Source organism: Mytilus edulis, chromosome 8 (assembly GCF_963676685.1).
Source record: "Mytilus edulis chromosome 8, xbMytEdul2.2, whole genome shotgun sequence".
NCBI lineage: Eukaryota > Metazoa > Mollusca > Bivalvia > Mytilida > Mytilidae > Mytilus > Mytilus edulis.
Window position 1 is genome coordinate 85,703,254 of NC_092351.1, and position 22,193 is coordinate 85,725,446.

The window sequence follows — 22,193 nt, forward strand, 5'->3', positions numbered from 1 at the left end:
TTTTTTTTAGGTTTTATGGTTGATTTTTCACTGACAACCACCGATAATGGAAGAAAAGTTGATTCTCGTTCAACAATAGATATATTAGATTATTCCGAGCATCTGGATAAATATGGCATCGAGGGTTCAGAAATAACTTCTTTGAAATTTAAAGTTAAGGCTAGCAGAGATGCAAATGTTTATTTATCAAGCTCTCCCTCTATGGATAGCGCAATGCCATTTTACGATGTAAACTTTGGTGCACATAACAATACCAAAACACTGCTGATACGCCGCAAAGATAACTTATTAACCACACCATTTAAAAAGTCTTATGATACAGTAATCGATCGTCATTGTCTAAATAGTTCGGAATTCAGAGATTTCTGGGTGAGCTGGGATAGAGGAATTGTCAAACATGGACGGGGAACCGTGATTGATGATGATCTCATTGGTAAATGGATAGATCCAAACCCGTTTCCGGTTAAAAGTATTGGCGTTTTAAACAGCTATGATTCTGAAGGCGACTGGATAATACACGCTACAGGTAATCATGCATGCAAAATGTCTACAAAACACACTAACAGAAATTTATATGACAAATGTATCTGCCCACATATTTTGTACTTAATTTAGAAATATGAAATAACATACAAGGGCTCATTTTTCTGATTATATGGGTAATTATCTAAAATTCCAACTGTTTCTTTATTCTAATACAATGTTACCATGGATACACATGAATATACACACTCCATGCCTTCGAATGTATACAGTATGACTATTTTAATTCAATTTCTAGTTTAATCTCAAATTTTTATCACATTTTATACTGACTGTTAGTCCGATTAATAAGCAATAAATAGTGATTGTTTACTGTTTGTTTAACTGCATGTTTTAGAAAGTGTTTTGGTTTGGTTTTTTAAATGTATATGTGTTAAAAAAGGACTCTTTATCTCTTTATTCCAATTTTTATTCGAATGACAAAATCGTGAAAGTCGTTGCTGTAATATGGTTGTTGCTTATTAGATTATGCTTGATAAAGATTGATAATTCTTTTGCAGTTTATGGAAATGCAACTAACCATTTCCTCAATTGCAGTCCACCAAACGAGAAAGCTGACCTTTACATATATAAACCAGTGGTGATGCTTTCTGTATTGATGTGTGCAATAGAATGTAAGACAGATGAGCAATGTATGGGGTTCAACTACAAAGATAACAAGTACGATGATTTTTTTTTTGCTATATACTGAAAAGAAAATATAGAAAGGGTGCACGATATCGCATTGCTATGCGAATTTAGAATTTTTGGAAATACTAAGGCTTTTCTACCTCAGGCATAGATTACCTTAGCTGTATTTCGCAACACTTATGGGAATTTTGGTCCTCAAAGCTCTTCGACTTCGTACTTTATTTGGCCGTTTTAACATTTTTGGATTCGAACGTCATTGATGAGTCTTTTGTAGACGAAACCCGCGTCTGGCGTATATAAAAATTTCAGTTCTGGTATCTATGATGAGTTAATATCCATCATAGGCATCTAAAAAGCGTTTTATTTGAATATGAAAATTAAAACAAACTTGAAATTAACATGTGGAGCAGGATATGCCTATCCTTCCAGACCACATGAGAAAACCTCTCAATTTATTTGTTACTGCTTTTTTATTTCTTTTATGTTGTGTTTTCACTATTGTGTGCATGTTTGTCTATTTCTCTTAATTTTTTTTTAATTTACTGTTTACAAAACTTTGAATTATTCGAAAAACTAAGAATTTTCTTATCCTAGGAATAGATTACCTTAGCCGTATTTGGCACAACTTTTGGATCGTCAATGCTCCTTAACTTCGTATTTGTTTGGCTTTATAAATATTTTGATACGAGCGTCACTGATGAGTCTTATGTAGACGAAACGCGTGTCTGGCGTACTAAATTATAATCCTGGTACCTTTGATAACTATTAAGTCATGCGTATTTTATACTTATGAGTTTGAATGTCCCCTTAAAATCTTTCGCCTCTCGTTCTGATAGTTGTCATACTTGAGAAAGTTATTCTGCCTAGCTTGAATAAATCAAATAGTGACATGATAGAGGTGAAAGATGCCAGAGGTACATTCAAACTCAGAAATTGAAATAAACTGATAACCCCATGAATAGAAGTGGGACATTTAAAGACGTATCGTATCTGTATCTGATACGTTGACGTATCTGAACGTATCTATTGATTATTGTTAAAATACATATAGCAATGGAGAGAATAGGTGTTGGAAAACATAGTGAAAGGACAATGACATTGTGTTGTCTCTTTCACTTTTAATAACTGAATAATAAATATATTAGATGGATTTACGTTATTGCTTCTTGTATACCAAAATCCTTATTTTTTAAATCTATTTTTACATGTATGGCCCTAAAAGTTATGTTTCTACGATACATATTCACACTTTCTATAACACAATTTTGATTGATTGATTGTTAGTTGCTTAACGCCCAGTAGTAACACAATTATGAAAGCAGAAGCTAACATTTACACATTTAACAATTACGTGTTTTTCGTGTCAATCCATATACTTGTATATGTTTTTTAACACCCGATATTTATATCAGTAGAATTACCTAGGCGTGAAGTTGAATTATAAAACAAATAAAGTTAACGTTAACAAAATTTGTACGACTTTGCCCCCCGCAAAGCTATAGTAAAATAGTACATTAACGGGTGTTACACGGACTCTTTTTAGACGATACACGGACTCTTTTTAGTTGTTACACGGACACTTTTTATGAATAGAATCACTCGTGCATGAACAATGAGTTCATGGGCACTCTAACTTTCAATTAGATTTGAACTTTTTGGTTCACCGATATATTTCCTGTCTTTTTTTTAATAAAATATTTACGTTATCATCAATATTTTTTTTAAAACATTTCCAGTAAAATACTATTCATATCAGTATACTAAGAGATTCGTACATTTAACTTTAAAGGGGGGGGGGTATGTTTTTCTCCTAATAAAAAAGATATTTTGATCCCAAATTTTATGAGAAAAAAATTACTATGGTCAAGCAGATAACAAATTTATGATCTGCATGATTCCTGATTTTTCGAATACCGTATATATATAATAGTGAAAATTAAAAAAAAAAATAAATATATATATATATATATTGGGTGATGGTGTTGTAAAGGTACATAGTTAATATATTCAGACTGAAAGTACATACCCTCCCCCTTTTTATGGAGCATGAAAATGAATAGTAATTTTGGATAATGCTGAAATTGAAGAAATGATGATACCGACATTTATATTTCAATTAAAAAAGACAGGAAATATGTAAATAAAAATCAAATCAAATCAAAAGATAAAATCCCTATCAACTCACCAATGCACGATTGATCCTATAAATAAAAAGTGTTCGTGTAATACATGTCCAAATAGGCAATGAAGCAGCAACTCTTGAAGAAAATCTCAAAACTTATGTCAGGCCTCAATTTTGGACGGTTGGCTGCGATTGGTCATATAGTAACACGTGTTTAATTAATCGCGATCAAGACTTGCAGAGACCGAGCATGATTTTTTTTTAAGTATTTGTCTTAATATATACAATAACAGAACAAAATCTTTTGATACATTTATATTGTTATTGAATTTAATTATAAGTTGAATTCAAATCTATCAGGGGCGGATCTAGCCATTTTAAGAAAGGGGTTCCCAACCCAGGAAAAAAACGGGGTTTCAACTATTTGTCCACCGATTCAAATGCATTGATCGTCCAAAAAAAGGGATTCCAACCCCCGGCACCCCTTCCCCCACTGAATATTAAATTCATGTATTTGACAGGAAACGTGCGATTTTCACGAAATGTTTAAAGGGGGAATGGGAAAATGAAATGGCACATCCTGCATTTTTTCATCAAAGTAAAGATCAAAGCCTGTTTATTTCAAATCAAATAAGGCCCCCTCCCGCTTTCCGTTTCACCCATAAAATTAAACGTTAGCTTACTTACCACTAAGATATTTCTTTAATATATTACTATTACATTTCAACGAAGTTGCATTTTAAAAAAAGTCTCAAACTTGATAACATTAATCTTATACTTGAAATGGTTCTTTTGTTTTTTTCAAATTATTAGATTCCTGATTTTTTTTCTAGAAAAAAACTCCGTTGAAGGAAAATGAAAAAAAATGTGTTTACTCTATAACTTACATTTACTGATTTGAGGCCATTTAAGTTTCTCAAATGTTCAGTCTTGCAAAATGTAATACTTCTTCCTTGAAACGTCGTACAAGTCAGATACAAAACAAAAGTAACAAAAAAAAACCGGAAACAACCTGCCGTATAGTTTTTCTGCACTTGTAGTCAGGTCAAGGTCCTCGGCTAGCGCCTCGGACCTTGATCTGACTACTCGTGCAGAAAAACTATCCGGCAACGGTTGTTACCGGCCTGTTTCTTTGTTACCTTTGTATTGTATCTAATACTTGGTGATAAATGGGGACTGAACCATTCAACATCAGCAGAGTCGGATTGATGACTGATACAAATAATAATACATTTATGAATTAGCAGGCAATAGTTTTTTTTCAAACTAAAAATGAGAGAGAACAAAAATTGTCATCACCCTTTCCCTGATCTAGCATTTTTTATCACAGTTTTACTCAATTATTAGCATTTTCAAGGTTTTTATTTAAATTTATGTCTGAAAAGTGATGATTAAAGGTTTAAATATCGAGTGTTAAGTTATAAACGAGTAAACATAAATTGATTGAAAACTATCGTGTAATAAAAAAAAAAAAAAAAAAAAAAAAATATAAACATGTTCTATCTAAACTCCTAAATAATCAATTATAAGCAATAACCCATAGATACGTTCATATACGTCGACGTATCAGATACGGATACGATACGTCTTTAAATGTCCCACCTCTATTAAAAGGAAAACGATAAAAAGACGAACAATTGTACATAAAATAATGCATAGACAAATAAAGACTAAGTAACACCAACTCCACCATAAATTGGTGGTGGTGTCAGGGTCTACGGGAGGATAAGCAGATCCTATTCCACACGATAGATGTCAAAAAATGTATATTATAACAAGTGCTTAATTTTGGTTTCATGTACAATAAGATATGGGTTAAACTGATTTAAAAACATGTCAAATTATATTATTGCACGCACTTTTATTTCACAGTTTGGATCATAATAATACCATAATTAAATTAGATTATTATTTTGACACACATTTAAAACGCAGTTAATATGTTTAAATAGAATATGAAATTCAAAAAATCTTTTCTTTTACTTTTCTTTCTTTATATAATTTGTAGATGATTTCCAGTTGTTTCATTTGTTTGATATGATGGTTTTCATTCATCAAGCAAAATGTTTTAGAATTGTGTTTTTATTTATATTTTTACAGTTGTGAGCTGCTTTCATTCGGAGTCGGTGTTGTCACTGCTATTCCTAAGATATCGGAAACTGGATGGAGGTTTTTTACAAAGTGCTATGTACAACAAAATGCATGTCTTGATTGTTTATTGTGAAGCAACTGTTTTGTTTAGTTATGTTCATGATGATTATTCTGTATGATTAAGTTTTATCACGTGCATAAAGTAACTGAATTATATTAAAAACAATTGGTCACGTCATTTAAGAATTATAATAGCTTCATATTAGTTCTCCGTGTTGCCTCATATAATATTACTTTTACTCGGAAAAGACACAAAAATGATATGTGGTTGTAAAGTAAGTAACATTTTTTTATTTTGTGTTTGTCAAGTTCTAGAAAACTATAATTATTAATATGGAAAAACCTAATCGTTAGCTTTAAAACTCTTTCATTTGTATGATTCTTTTAATCATTTATTTCATATATTTGCTGTATGCATTATTTGCCATCTATCATTTTGACAAAACTGCTGAAAGTTACCTATGTGATTCTTGACTAATGCTGATTAAAAAAAAAGAAAAAATCCATAAACTTTTTTTATTTATTGACCGAATAAACAAAGATACAGTGTATACTATTGATAAAAAACTGAATTGATTGATTACATTAGCTGGATTTGGCAAAACTTGTAGGAATTTTGATCCTCAATGCTCTTCAACTTCGTACTTTATTTGGCTTTTTTAACTTTTTTGGATTCGAGCGTCACTGATGAGTCTTTTGTAGACGAAACGCGCGTCTGGCGTATATACAAAATTTTGTCCTGGTATCTACGATGAGTTTATTGATAACTATTACAAATATCCGACAGACTAATATAAAAATAAGAAGTTGCAAAATGAATGACAACAGGGATCGTATGACGTAGAAGTAATAACAATATCATGTATATGTCATCGTTCGACCTTCAACAATAAGCAAAAACCTGATTTCACAACATGCATTACAAGCTTTAAAAAGATCTGATATGACAAATGTCAAACAAATAAAACCAGAAGTTATAGTTGAAAAACAATGAAGCATGATACTAAGCAAAGACGACAACCACTGAACCACAGGATCATGACTTATTCTGTTGACATAACTTGTTTTCAAAGGAGAAAGTGGTGAGGAAAAGATAGTGATTGTTTCTACAAAAACAATGGCATGTGTCCTCAGTTTAAGACATGGAACCAGAAATCAGGAGAACATATTTAATTGACGGTACATAACAAACACAACTTTGCAACAAAATGGATGATTTCAGTTTCCCAGCTAGAATTGAGCAAGAAGGAGGCGACATATACGAAAAGGATATGCAAACACAAATGACAATGTTATGGCAATATAGGGAAAAAAGAATACACAAAACATGACTTGAATGTAGCATTCCAGCAGCGCCAAGAATATTAAGCATATTTCTCCCAGTTATTGAAATATTCCAAAGCTTGCTTCTTCTATCTCAATTTCCTTAAAAGATGTCTATATCAAGAGGTTTATTAAATACTTTACATTGTTGAAGGCCGTACGGTGACCTATAGTTGTTAATTTCTGTGTCATTTTGGTCTCTTGTGGAGAATCTCTCATTGTCATTTATACAACATCTTCTTTTGTTATAGTCAACAAAAGATATGTTAGTTTACAATGCGTTAAGTTAGTGCTATAATAACTTTACTGAATATAAGCTATGTAACTGTTATTCAAATATAACATATTATTTTTCCAGCTTTCTAGGCACCATTAGAACAGCAGACATGTAAAATATAACGTTTTCAAGTATAAAATATAACTTTGTTTTTATCTTTTACATACTTTTAACACGTCTTCAAATGTCTTCTAGTATCTAAGATTAAAAAAAACTCGAAATACAGAAAGCTAATCATTAACTGTTTGAATTTGAGCCCGATGTTAAAAATCGTAACAAATTTAGAATCCGAAACACAGAACATAGTTTATTATTAACTTTTAGAGCAAAATATGAACAAGATGTTAATTATGCGTAACAATTTTGACCTTATAGTTTCACTTACAGCTATGTCCAATGCGTTCTATTCGTAATAGTAAGACTTCATCTAAATCTATTACTAATTGTAGTGGATAAATCTGAAAACTGACTGAAAAGCAAAAATGACATACTTTCTAACGTTCCTTTCACAGTTGTTTGGGTAAAAATTACTGTTTCAGATCAAATTTAGTTTACTAAGCCTTGTGTATAAATAGTTATCAAAGGTAGCAGGATTATACTTTAGAACTCCAGCCGCGCGTTTTGTCTACATAAGACTCATTAGTGACGCTCATGTCAAAATATTTATAAAGCCAAGCAAGTACGAAGTTTAAGAACATTGAGGATAAAAAAATTCCAAAAAAAATGTGCCAAATAGGTTAATCTATTCCTGTGATAATAAAAGCCTCGTATCTATGAAGACTTAATATAATGTTATAAGTTAGTACCATGTTTATACATCTACAACAATTAATTTTCCTAGACCGTGAGTAAGCATTTGTTTTATTTATTTCATAAATAATTTGAATTTAAATAAGAGAACATTTAAAAGTAATCACTTCCAGTTAGAGATCCTTTCATAACAGAATCATGCTATCATGCATAATTCGGAATAAAACAAACAACTTATGAAAGTCATTGAATTAAGATGTCATTTTATTCATACTGTATATTGATAATATATTAAAACAACGTATTTTGTATCTAATGATGAAAAGCCTTGGTAGTTTAACCTTAACCGAAACTTATTAAAAACAACAGATATTCTTATGCAATTATTTTGTATCAATGGTTTTGATTGGATGACAGTTAGCGTAAAATTATCTATCTCCTTGTCTGTAACTAAGGAAGCCGACATTTTGAATTGCTGAATGTATTGACATGTAATTTCTACAATAATAAGCCAAAAACTCACTTGTTGTAGCTAAAAATCTTCTTTTTATCAAATTTTATTACATTCTGAACCGGCACAAAAGCCAGCATACGCCCGGTGTTTATGTTTGACGCCGGAAGCATACCTATGACGTCACCTAGTGTAGGGACCAAAAAAGATAACATATTTTCGCGGGATTTTCTTTAATGAAGATTTTATACTAAAATAATGATTGAAATTTAATTATGAACTTGTTTTGCATTAGAATAGAAATAACTGTATTTTATTTGAAGCTTTGCGGACGTCCATCGGTAGTTTTACTGTCGCAAATACCCGTTTACCTGTCTCCGCTCCGCGTTGCCAGGTAAACTTAATTTGCGACAGTAAAACTACCGATGGACGTCCTTAAAGCTTCAAATACAATACAGTTATCTCTTAATTTACATAAAAAGACATAAATGCGAAATATATCGAATTGAACAAAATAAGAATACTAAGAGTATGTATGAGTATGATATTGGATTGGTTCTGAACTCGTTACATTTTAGTCAAGCTTTACGTCCAATGTTAAATATATAATGTATGTTCATTACGACAACCCATAAATTTCAAATACAATACGTAGGTCTTGCAATATGAGGTCAACAGATTGGTTGGACGTAAAAATGGGCATACCACTGGAAACTGAAATTATATTGAATAAGGACGGATTTTAGCCTTGCAGCAGATGGCCACATCCACACTCTTAAAAAAATGGTGCAAGAGTATCTTACTTGCAGAGAGCGTTAGATGCATGAATTATATTCTGAAATCGAGCATCCTTTTTGCGTGTAGTTTCTAAAATAATTTAACGCATCTTATGTAGGTAAGAGACTTTTAACTCGCTTTAGTAATTGTGATTTTTTTTTCTGAAAGTGTGTCTAATGTACATTACTTTTTGTATGGTTTTCGACACTCCCGCTATACTGGTTTGTTTCGTGTATGTGTACGTTGAAATTGTTATTTGCTGTTTCAACGCTTATCAAGCAACATTTAAAAGTAGGAGTACAGACTTGTCGGTTCGGACTCAGAAATGTTTCCAAGAAGGATCACTACTCTTCCTGCAAACCGATATCTTGTGAACTTACGAGTTAAAAACGGCTTAGCGTGTCGGTCTAGTACAAAACAGGGTTAATACTTAAATGTAACCGTCCTGAATGTTCATCTTATGTGAACGATGTCATTCATTATCATCATTTATTTTGCCGTTATACTGTACAGTGATGCCTTTTTCGTTGGCCTGTTTATATTACACCTTCTTCAATTTCCACCGTTTGAATTTAAAAAAGGACAGGGGATATTCTTTAATAAAACACTTTTGTCTGCTGGGATATCTTTAACAGTAAATCGTTTATAGAATTGTCAAGTCATGTGACGGTTTGGGCTTATAATTCTGTACACCCATCTTTCTATAACAAAAGAATATGATGATTCAATATTTCTTTTCTGTCTGTGTCGATTGCTTGCTACCATATTAATGTTTATTTTTTATCTTCCTTTCTTCGAAATCAAAAGATTGCCTTGAGTATAGAAAGATAAACATCTCTGAATACTCTCCCATTCGACAGTATACTCTTGCTAAAGGGGTCATCAGATGGCTGTTCGGATGTATTAATACGCAGCTTTGACCTGTCAAAACAGAAATGTCGTATTTTCGATACCTTGTGTAGTGAGTTTCACGCAATCTATACATTACAGAACCATTTTTAATAACTTTTTGAAGGGGAAATACGATCGATCTACGCTGAAACTAAATAAGTGATTGAATATGTTAACAACAACAACGGTCCGCTATACTTTCAAATAACACATTGTTTGCGAGAACAATCGTAATTGAAAAAATAACATAAATAAAAAAACGATCAGTAAGACTATATCTAAAAATAAACGAAACAGACAAAATAAGTTGAATCCTAATATAACTAGTACCAAGTTGTGAACATGTTTTTTTTTATCTTGTTTTGCTTTTAAGGTAGATCATAAGTAAATATTTTTTGAGACAGAATTTTCTTATACTTAGCCAAAATGAAGATTTTACTATGCTGTTTTCAAAAATATAATAAAAAGTATGGGTCACCGTGCTATTTTTCAAGCTATATGTCGTTGAAAATTGCTTAAATTTGGTTAGATTGTTCATGGAAAAACACATTTGTGTGTATAAAAAAAAATCTATGAGATAGAATTTTGAAATAAATTGTGAAAAGATAGTTTTTGTAATATATTTTAAGAAAATAAAAAGAAAAAATGGTGTCACCGAACTTGTTTTCTTGCTACAAGTAAAAAGAAAAAAAATCCCTATCAGTCCAGTATAATTATTTTCCTAAAAGAGTTATCTTCCCTTAAATGGCCCATTTGAAAAAAATGATTCTAAACACAAAAAAAAATGATATTTGTTTTAATATTTTGAATTATACAAAATATTACCAAGTTTTCTTTATTTTATTAAACAGTCTAACCTTTAAATTGCAAATCTGTCTCCAAATTTGCAGATTTAGGCAAATAACTAGACTCATTTTTTACTGTGATTGTACAATCCAAGATGGCGGTATACCATGTATCTACCTTAAAACAACTATTATACAAGATATAAAACAAAAATTGAAACAACAAATTGTGTCAAATGGGCGAAACTGCCGTCGTTGTATGCTTCAATATGAGATGTTGCCACTCAATGACATTGTTTTTGTTCTACTCCCCTCCTCCTAGTTTGGTTGGATAGGATACAATGTAACCCATGATGTGGACTACCTAATTTTGTCTTAAAAAAAGACTAAATGCAAAGAGAAAAACGAGGAAATAAATGCTAAAATTAACGCTTAAAAACGCAAATATGAATATCATTTATATAAAAAGCAGAAAACTGCCTTAGATAATTCTCAACCGCAGGCATGATTACACCTCACTGAATAGTATACTCATTAATTGATTGCTCACTTGATGTTCAGTAGCAAATATGCTATGCATATTTACCATGTTCACGACGAGGTGTAAAGTAGAATAATCTGAAGCAAATAATAACAATTTCAAAGCGACACTTCCATAAGGTGAATCATTGACTATAGGTAAAATGTGTGCCCCCTTTTTCTCCACGGTAGACGAATGCCATCACAAAACGACATGAATTAACAATAAATACCGGCCTCTTTTAGTAAATGAGATATGGACTTATTTCTTAAATAAATTCTTCTTGCAGACAGAATTTCGCGGTCTGGACCATGTTTTTCTCCACTCAACCATGTCAAATACCGTGTGATTTTTGACCGGAGGTATTAAATCGACCAAAAGCACTTTTGTTCTTTGAAATTGTAAATTATGATATTTCATTGATGTTTTACCCTGATCCTATTTTGGACCCCCTGGTTCTAAGAGAGTGTGTTTAAATAATCATGCCCAATTAACTTTAAGTCAGTTGAACCTTAACTTAAAGACACCGGGTTAATAAGTTGGAGATACAATAAGTAAACATAAAGAGTTCTTGTATGAAATGACATCGTCCAAGGTATCTAAGATAATTATTTTGATTTAAAAAAAAAACAATGGGGAATGCACTAACAGGTCTGTAAAAAGGTTGTAAATTGTTTAAAACATTTTGTTTGTGTTTAATAAATAATAATTTACAACACAACACATTTAAACAAAATATCTGCGCCAATGTTTGCCAAATTTATTAGACACCAATGTGCCAAAAGTTGTTGAACTTTCGACTACTTATTAGTCATTAGGAATGATAAGTTAAAGCATAAAACAATCTTCTTGAGGTTTGTAAAAAATATAATTGCTAAATAAATTGTATCAAGCGGACTGGTTAGGATACATTAAGGTGGTTATTAAGTCAATATCTTATTTTTAAAGTCACATCTTCCTTATTCATATTAAGTACTAACGTTTAATAAAACTGTAGCTTCATCTAACAACACTAGTTATATAGTGAACAGATTATATGAACCGTCTGGACATATTCCCAAAATATGTATTTTTTAAATGACAATAAAAACAAAATAACATACACAAGATTAATATATGTTCTTAGCAATATAGATTAATAGAACATAAACCCATATTACCAGAAAAAAAATGAAAAAAGTAAACAGTTTCACCACATTTAAGACAACATTATTGAAATATATAATTCAGTAGTATCACAAATATGTAAAACTTAGATAAGATAAGTCATAATAGGGCAAAGCTGCTATCTCGATATGAACTTTACATTGACTAATTATAGAAACAAACCCAGATAGTGTTGAAAATTCCATTTCGTGTATCAAGATGAACCACTATTGTGCAACAAAATGACAGGTATATTTATTTCTTGTAAATACATATTCATCACAGTTGGTTCTAGATTAACATTATCTAAATATACATATCTACATATAAACAGTACAAAACTTGTATAAGTATGTTGCTACTGAATATACATCACGATTCTGTTTCTGGATGGCTGATGGTAGCTTCATTTTTCTATAAAATTAAACAATACAAAACAGCTCTTAACGTATTGGAATATTCTCTTCTAAAATGTTCATCAGAAAAACTGTACCGTAACATGAGATTGTCAAATATTCATTTCGAAATATTCTGTTTGCATTTGTTTTGGCAGAAGAATAAATCAACGTCGCAAAAAGGAAAAATACTGTTTAAAATTTTCTATCATGTTTTGAATTTTTAAATGGTGTATGATTGAAAAGGCAGGCGACCTAACTTTCTGGTGTGGTAATTTGTATTTTGCGGGTTCGTAGCCATAGACAACGTCCCTTTAAAACTTCTCTTTTTAAATCAAACTTTTTTCTTTTTATATTATCATTAGCATGATGAAGTATGGCATCATTACCCAGAAACGGTTCTTGCATTGATCCGTGACGCAGGTTTCCAAACAATTTGTTTTTTCCAAGGCGGCGAGTGTCCGTTTATAACGGATATTCATTATATGATATTTAACTTTTGGAATGTCCCTGGAAGTTAATAGTTATTTACTACTATTGTTGCCGGAGGTATATTATTTTGTTCTCAAAAGTTGTTTGTACATTACTTAATATAGATACTATTACTATATATGTTATATAATGTTTGCATATTTATTATTTAGTCTTATTAAAAATTATTGTGTATTTAGGATTATACTTTTTACAGCTGTTTGGATACACCTGACCGATATAAGTTATTTTACAAGTGTCAGATAAGAATTAATCTGATGTTTTTGAGATAGTACCATGTCTATGTACAGTGAAACCTGTCCAAACCGAACACCCACGGGACTTTGCGTTTTGTTCGGTTTTCACAGGTGTTCGGATTGTAGAGGTTAACGGAAGTCGACACCAAATAATTTTGGCATATACTGACAAGGGATAATAGGTGACACAACAGACGACAGGTTATTTTTGTGTTGATTTAGATGTAAATGTAAAAAATAAAAGAAGATGAAGATAGACGTTTTGCTACGTTTTTGTTTATAAATCAAACGCCACCCCGTCAATCACGCTCGTCGTTGGGAGATGTCCGACGTGAAGCGATTTTGCTTTTTATAATTATTTTCTCATCCGTTAATTCACTGACCAATTCAGATTCACAGTCAATGACAAATGCCGTAGTTGAATCGGGAACATCATTGTACACACGAGTTCTCGGACTAAACTGGTCACCCGCTGATTGATACTTCGGCACACGATAACAGTGAAACAACAGCAGGGGTCCAGTTTATTCTCGGACTTTATCGTTGCCAAATACCTAACGGGAGTCTTCGGGGGCATTCGAATCAAATATATAGGGCCTATAAAGGGAATCCAGCAATCGAAATCCATTGACCCTGTTGTGTTGCACGACTTCTTAATCCGGTGAAAGGCTTTAAAACTATTATTTAAATAAACAGTTTAGCTACAGAATGGCAGTTTCGATTTTGTGGCCGTAATTATTTGAGTAAGGTGCATTTAATTGATATGAGGGAAAGTTCTTTTCTCGTCATTATCGGCGATGGGGGTAGCTGACCAGTTTAACGTTTCTGTACAAAAAATCACTTTATACATGGACACAGACATGCTAATTAGTTTGTAATAACAATTCACAAGTTCATTAAATCTCAAATACCTTCGGGGATACTCTGCCATCCTGTGTTTGTTTAATTAAATCATGCAAATAATTAATAATATTTTATTGTTTTGATTGGTATTGATCGATTTTGACAGGTAATTTTTAGATAATAATTTACTAACGAGCCTTCAAAAAGCGTTCGGAATTCGGTGTTGACAGGGTTCGGTTTTTTCAGGTTAGATTAACGTTAATTGATAGGGAAATTTTGTGGGACTTTGAAAATTGTTCGGTTTAAACTGCAATTCGGTTTTATCAGGGTTCGGTTTACCCAGGTTTCACTGTATCTACAACTGTGATGATTTTGTATCTAAGTTATATTGTTCACATTATTTACAGTTCGGCAGATGCCTCAATTTATGCTTTGTATATACTTTAATGAAACATAGAAAAGAGTGAGACGGTTCGTGGGTAAACTTTGTGTCAGGTCAAATGTGAAGTGGTGTTCTAAAGGAAACTCTGATACTTGTAACGAGGCATTTTGGTATAACACCCTCCTTCAAGAATGGTACTGCTACCATCGGGGTATATAAGCAGGTGAGATTCCTTGCTCTTGATTGATTGTCATAAGTCCACGGTACATTGATATTTGAGATCGGTGTCTCTTATATAATAGTAAATATTACTTAAGTGTAATAAAGACGATTGGTTCCTGTTAGATATACATACTTGTACGCTTTCACACTGAACCGTATTGTTGTACCGTTTAGGACAAGTGTGAGTCTGTGTGACCAACTTACAAAGAACATAATTGTACCAAGAAAACGAGGGATGTATTTTACAGGTGCTTTTACTTGTAGGTACCTAATTGTACCATGAGGACAAGTTTGTTCCTGACCCAAGACAAATTTGTAATAGTACAAATGTGTACCAGTTCTTTATATTGAAAGTAATAGATAGTTTGTTAGAGAGTTGTATATATTTTAATTCATTGATGTCAATTTATAAGTAAAGTTTACTTGTTTAATATTTTGTAGTAGAACATGTTGGATACAGTATCAAACTGGTAACGAACTCATTTTAAAATAGAAATAGACACGCTTACCTGTGTACACATCACACAAGAATTAATTTTCGTCGACGGTGAGTAGATTTTTGTTATTAATATAATGATTATTTCATAAATAGTGAATTTAATTAAGAGAACATTTCAATGCAATAACTTTTAGGTATAATGAGCTATGGTAACCATTGTAACCAACGGTAACTGTTACTGGAATCCAATCATAGCTTTACTTCACATAAATCTGGAAAAAAGAAAGAGTAGTTCAAACACAATATAAGCATGCTTTTATTTTTCAATTTATAAATAATATAAAGTAGTTAACCAATTATAAAGGCATAACATCTATAAGAGCATTTCAATTTGAAACTATCTTGCTTGTCAATTTGCATGCTATATGAGGTATGTCATCGCACCGTGATAATTATCTAAAGAGATAAACGTAATTAGTTTCTCAAATCAATGCACAAGTTACTAGGGATCGTCTTAAACTTGCAGTAAAATAAAAACGCTTTGTTTTTTGTGTGTTTTGTTGTGACTTTTCTGATTTTGTATCATGGATTGATACCCCATATCCTTTGTTTTTCTATTACTAAAATGTGAATATAAAAATTTGTTTATATATCAAATGGAGTTGTTTTACCATTGCATGCAATGTATTCTAGTAGTAAGTAAGTTTCAAAACGAATAGTCCCTAGTCAAATGGCAAATCAAAAGCTGAAAACATCAAACTGTCATATTTCTGACTTAGTACAATTTTAATGTAGAAATTGGTGCTATTGAATCATGTTCCGAATCAAACATAATGTGTGTTTGTTTTTCATATTTCCTGTATCTCAGACGTCGTTTTGTTGTAAAAATGACTATCTTACAATGGTATAGAGTTAAAACATAGGTACTGATGTGGAAAAGATAATATAGATTAAAAGTAAGCGTCATGTGTCTTTAAGCCCCAGTCCCACTAGACAACGATTGCACCTCGCTCAACGCGATCTAGAATTTAGGTGAGGTCGCGGTATGAGCGGCATGAAAATGAAAATTTTGGTTGCTTTTGCGATGCTACTACGTCTTCGTTACGCTTCTACAACGATCCCGCTACGATTATACCACGTTCTCATCGCGCTTATTCTGCGACCTCAATACGCTTATCAAGATTTTTCTACGCTCTTCACGCCCTCTCTACGACCATACCACGAGTTATCCGATTGCAACACGATCTTACCACGCTTCTACTGCGATTATAGCACGTTCTCACCACGATTATACTACGTTCAAATCGCGATCTTACTACTTTTTCAGCAATAACGTCAACATCGTGTTCCATATCAATACAGTTTCATTCCTTCTATTTCTGATTAATACGTAGATTTTTTCGGAAACAATAGTCATGCCACCAAAATGTAATAGAACAAGTGGGCGTGGTGGTAGGAGTTGTTGTAGAGGCAGAGGGAGCAAAGTAACGAATCTTGATCAAGCAGAGATGTCGGACCGACCAATCCAACTTAAATTACAACCTATTGCTGGTCCATAAAGCTCAAATGATGATATTTTAGCAAAAGATAACAGAGATGACACAGATGTGTCAATAGATATAGGAAGATGTGGTATGAGTGTCAATGAGACAACTCTCCATTCAATTAACAATTTATAAAAGTAAACCATTATAGGCCAAGGTACGACCTTCAACACGGATCACATCGAACAGCAAGCTATAAAGTGCCCAAAAAATTACAAGTGTTAAATTGAGAATGGAAATTGGAAATGTGCCAAAGAGACAACAACCCGACCATAGAGCAGACAACAGCAGAAGGTCACCAACAGGTCTTCAATGCAACGAGAAATTCCCGCACCCGAATGCGTCCTTCAGCTGGTCCCTAAACAAATATATACTAGTTTAGTGATAATGAACGCCATACTGAACTCCAAATTGTCCACAAGAAACTAAAAGTTAAAATAATACAAGACTAACCAAGGCCAGAGGCTCCTGACTTGGGACAGGCGCATAAATGCAGCGGGGTTAAACATGTTTTTGAGATCTCAACCCTCCCCTATACCTCTGGCCAATGCAGAAAAGTAAACCCACAACAATACGCACATTAACATTCAGTTCAAGAGAAGTCCGAGTCTGATGTCAGAAGATGTAACCAAAGAAAATAAACAAAATGACAATAATACATAAATAACATATGAATATCAAGCACAATCCTCCCCGTGAGGGGTTTAGTATCATACCATCATAACATATATGAGAAGAACAGAACCTGTGTCATGCCAACGACTGGTTTATTAATAAATTTGTTTAGTTCCGATGCAAAGACCCTATAAGTGAATCAATATTAACGCCAAAATATGCAATCTTTAATGGCCTGACAACAGTATCGTAACTATATCCCTTCTTAATAAGTCTATTTAAAGGTTTTGTTAGCTTCTGAATTAAATACTGACATTTTTTAGCTTTATAAAGAATATTTCCATAAAATATTGGATGTGAAATACCTGAACGTATAAGAAGTCTGCATGTTGAGCTATATTTCCGAATGATGTCCTTATACCGATGATAAAATTTAGTAAATGCTTTGACTAGTTTGTGATATCGAAAACCCTGGTGTAACAATTTTTCAGTAATACATAAATTTCTCTCGTTAAAATCTAAAACATTGTCACATACACGAGCGAATCGTACAAGTTGAGATATATAAACACCGTAAGATGGTGACAAGGGAACGTCATCATCTAAAAATTGATAATTAACGATAGGAATTGAGAAATCATCTCCTTTATCATAAATTTTAGTATTAAGCTTTCCGTTAATGATATATATATACATATATATATATATATCAAGATCGAGGAAAGGACAGTGGTTATTGTTAGTATTAGCTTTATTTAAAGTAAGTTCAACAGGATAAATTTCTTTAGTATACTTACCAAAGTCGTCATTATTTAGAGCCAAAATATCATCCAAGTATCTAAAAGTATTATAAAATTTGTGTATCAGATGTTGTTTCGATGGGTTTTCGCTGATTTTTGTCATATATTGTAACTCACAGCAATACAAAAACAGGTCCGCAATAAGTGGTGCACAGTTAGTCCCCATTGGAATTCCGATAACCTGACGATATACGGAATCTCCAAAGCGAACAAAAATGTTATCTAGTAAAAATTCAAGGGCAGATATAGTATCAAAGCATGTCCAATTGATATAGTTTTTTTTTTTGTTTATTGCTACTAAAAATGACCTAAAAGAGTTTGAACATATATATTCACATTCTGAGTTTTTTAAATGCCCATTTAATTAGTTGTGTGAATTTTTTCTTAATGAGAATGTGAGGCAATGTGGTATATAGGGTAGAAAAATCAAAACTTTGAACAGATTCTAAATCACCAATATAATCATGCAATTTATCATGTACTTCCAACGAGTTTTTGACACTCCAAAAGTAATTAATTCCACTATTTTCGGAGGCCTTATTTGAACAATTTATTATCAGGTTTTTTATTGTACCAAGTGTACTGGTAAGAAGAATAGATAATTTAGTAGTGGAACAATGGCTTGAAGACGAAATAAATCTATATTTGTCAGATGTTTTGTGTAGTTTCGGAAGTCAATACGTAGTGGGGACTTTCATTGTTTTTGGTTCTGCTTGTAAAGCGGTAGCTAAAAGTTTATGTTTGTTACAGATGTCGTTTTCTGAAAATGGAGTCAGTTGGAGTGTTGGTGAATTGGTGATTTCTTTTTGTAGAACCTCAATGTAAAATTTACGTCAAACAATAATAATATTGTTAGCAGCTTTATCGGCCGGGACAAAAACAAATTCCTTGGCTAGTTCTTTTAGTTTATGTTTGATACTAGAAATAGGTTTATTGTTGTTATAGTTAAGAGTAAAATATTCTTTAAAATGTTGAATACGTATATCAACTATATGTTCATTACTGAATTAAAAAAAGAGTCCAAAGATTTTTTGTCAGCTTTTTCCCGTTTTATCAATTTCAAACAGTAAGTACGGAGTGAGTCGTTGATAATATCACGACACTCATTCCAAATAATAATTGACGGGGGACGATATTTAGGACCTTTATTGAGGAATGATTTTCATTCTCGGTCTTGAACGATGTTAAGATCTCCTGTTATGACATGGGAAATGGGTCCATAAATGTACTCTGAATTATTGCAATTACATGAAGTAGGTGTATTTTCACTGATATCAACATCTTTACACAATTGGCTATAATTAAACACAAATTTCCGGGTAGATTTCTGGTAAATATAACAAATAAGAGGGAGCTCAGTATTATCAAAATATCCAGGAATTTGTTCTTTAACAGAATGGTCGTTAAAAATACCAGTAATATTTACAAAATCAAAACCTTTATTGACATACTTTATTTTAATAAAATAATTTTTATGATCTTCAGGACGATCAATATTAGGAAACAGTTTAGAATAACAATATGCCATTATAATTTGAACGATTTCATACTTAGGACTGCTATATGAAATTGTGTTGCAATCCTCTAAAATTTTATTTAACTTATTAATCGGTAATGAACAGAGCTTTGTTAACAGATTATGTCTGCCGTTGTTTTTTTAAATAGAAATTAGGTCCGAAATATTGGTATGATTGGTCCGAAATTTTCTTTGATTGTGATTTTTTCTACGACCATGAAAACGGTTTTTTCGAACAGTTTTAGAAACAATATCCAAAATGTTAACAGAATCGGTTCTTCATATATTGCCAATTCCCATGATATTATCATTAAGAGCGAGAGGGTAGACTGTCTGTAATTTTTTAATCCAATTTAATTCAATTATTTTCCGTGATCGTACAAACTTTAAATGAGATTCACCAGGCTGCTTTATTACTACTTCCAAAGGTTGAACTGTTAAATATTTAATAGTATGATTGTCAGGTTGTAAGAAGAGCGTCATGAAGACGACAAGGGCGTGCTATAGTCGTACTATGGTCATGTACAGCGTGGTATAGTCGTAGTTGAAGCGTAGATGGGTCGGGGTGAGAACGTGATGTTCGTAGTGAGGTCGTAATAACGTCGCTGTGAGCTCGTAGCGCAGTCTCTCGGAATTGAATCACGCTTTCGCTACGTTCTCGATACGATGGTACAGCGACCTTTGCGATCTTACTACGATCCTAGTGCGCTTTCACTACGCCTTTACTACGATCTGATTTCGCCACAACCGCACCACGATTGTTTTGAATATGTTCCGCGCTCATCATGATCTTGAAGATCCCACTACGACCGTGATACGACCTTACTTCAATCTACACGATCGTACTACGATCATTAAAACTTGCATTTTTTTTTCAGAGATCGTAGTGCGATCGTTGTCTGCGTTGGGACTGTGGTATTACACATTTTGTCAGAAAAGTCTATATAGATAAGTGGCAGTACAGCAGATATGAACAATAGTATATGTAACCACGGGAAAAGCAAAATCAAACTTATATTTTAGCGAGGATAACAGATAAACAACAGTCCATACAATGATTTTGAAAATGATGAAGACTAAGCAGCTCGAACTCATCAAATATTCGGACAATTCTGTAGTACAGTTATATGTGACTGTCCCAATAGGAACAACCGTCGCTTAATCCATTTTAGAGAGAATAATCAAATATATAGTTTTTTCTCATGTTTATATTATTTGCGGATGAAAACTTAATCGAATGTGTAAGTTGAAATGTGTATGACAAAAAAATGTTGAAACAACTACTTTTGCAATAATATATACATCAACTTAAACACATACCTGCCAACCTTTATAACCTTCAAAGAGGGAGATCTTCTCTCCGCTATGACAGCTGAGGGGGAGATTTAGCACACACGACTTTTTCAAGTGAAATATATGATCTGTTTATTTATTCATTTACAAATCACATATAAAAGTTAATATATATACTTTATTTCTTCAAATATGGTTATATCCTATACAAGTTGTGTTGTATGTTTCTTTCCTTTTTCATCATCTTTGGCATTTGCATCCCAGTAGGTAAGCTATTCGATAAGATATCTCTGTTTCAACATGTTCAAGTTTTCAACCATTTTGTCACAGATGGTGCAATATTATTATGAATGCTCATTCACATTTAAAATTAATATATTAATTCAATGCATTTCTTATCAGATGGCAAAATTTAGGGTACTTTGCTTATTTGCATAGCGGTCATTTTGCCTTATGATGATAGCAGACAATAGGATTATATATGTCCCTTAAATTAAAAAGCCAATATGACTGTTCCTATTTCGAATCAACAATTTTGTCCGCATAAGGGTGAATTGTACATGTTTTTAGGCTTCTGGACGTATACAAATGAACAGTGTCAACTTTAAAATCTTTCCGCCTTTTTAGTTTGAAAATCGGAAGCGTTATCGTAGCATAATTACTATATAAGATCGTAATTGACGGAAAATCGTTAAAAAAGGTTCAAAACAGAAATACATATGCAAGAAGATATTGTTTATGATTTTCCCGCATAAACACTTGTAACTTGAATTTTAAAGTTAAAAAACTTTTCAAAGAGGGACGACAGATACCATATGGACAGTCAAACTCTTAAAAATCGAAAATAAACTGACAACGACATGGCTAAAAATGTGAAGACAAAGAGACAAACAATAGTACACATGACTCAACATAGAAAACTAAAGAATAAGCAGTACGAACCCCGTCAAAAAACTAGGGGTGGTCTCAGGTGCTCCTGAAGGGTAAGCAGATCCTGCTTCACATGTAGCAACTTACCTGCTTTTTCAAGTTTTCGTTCAAATTCTTTTA

The 22,193-nt window shown here is 32.4% G+C and overlaps 1 protein-coding gene across 1 annotated transcript; it reads left to right on the top strand.

Annotated features, from left to right (window-relative positions):
• On the top strand, positions 1–5,522 carry LOC139487163 (uncharacterized). Its single transcript, XM_071272140.1, has 3 exons — positions 1–526; positions 1,044–1,203; positions 5,396–5,522. Exons 1-3 carry the CDS (start codon positions 16–18, stop codon positions 5,517–5,519), a joined length of 795 nt encoding a protein of 264 aa, XP_071128241.1. The 5' UTR covers positions 1–15; the 3' UTR covers positions 5,520–5,522.
• The last annotated feature ends 16,671 nt before the right edge of the window (positions 5,523–22,193 follow it).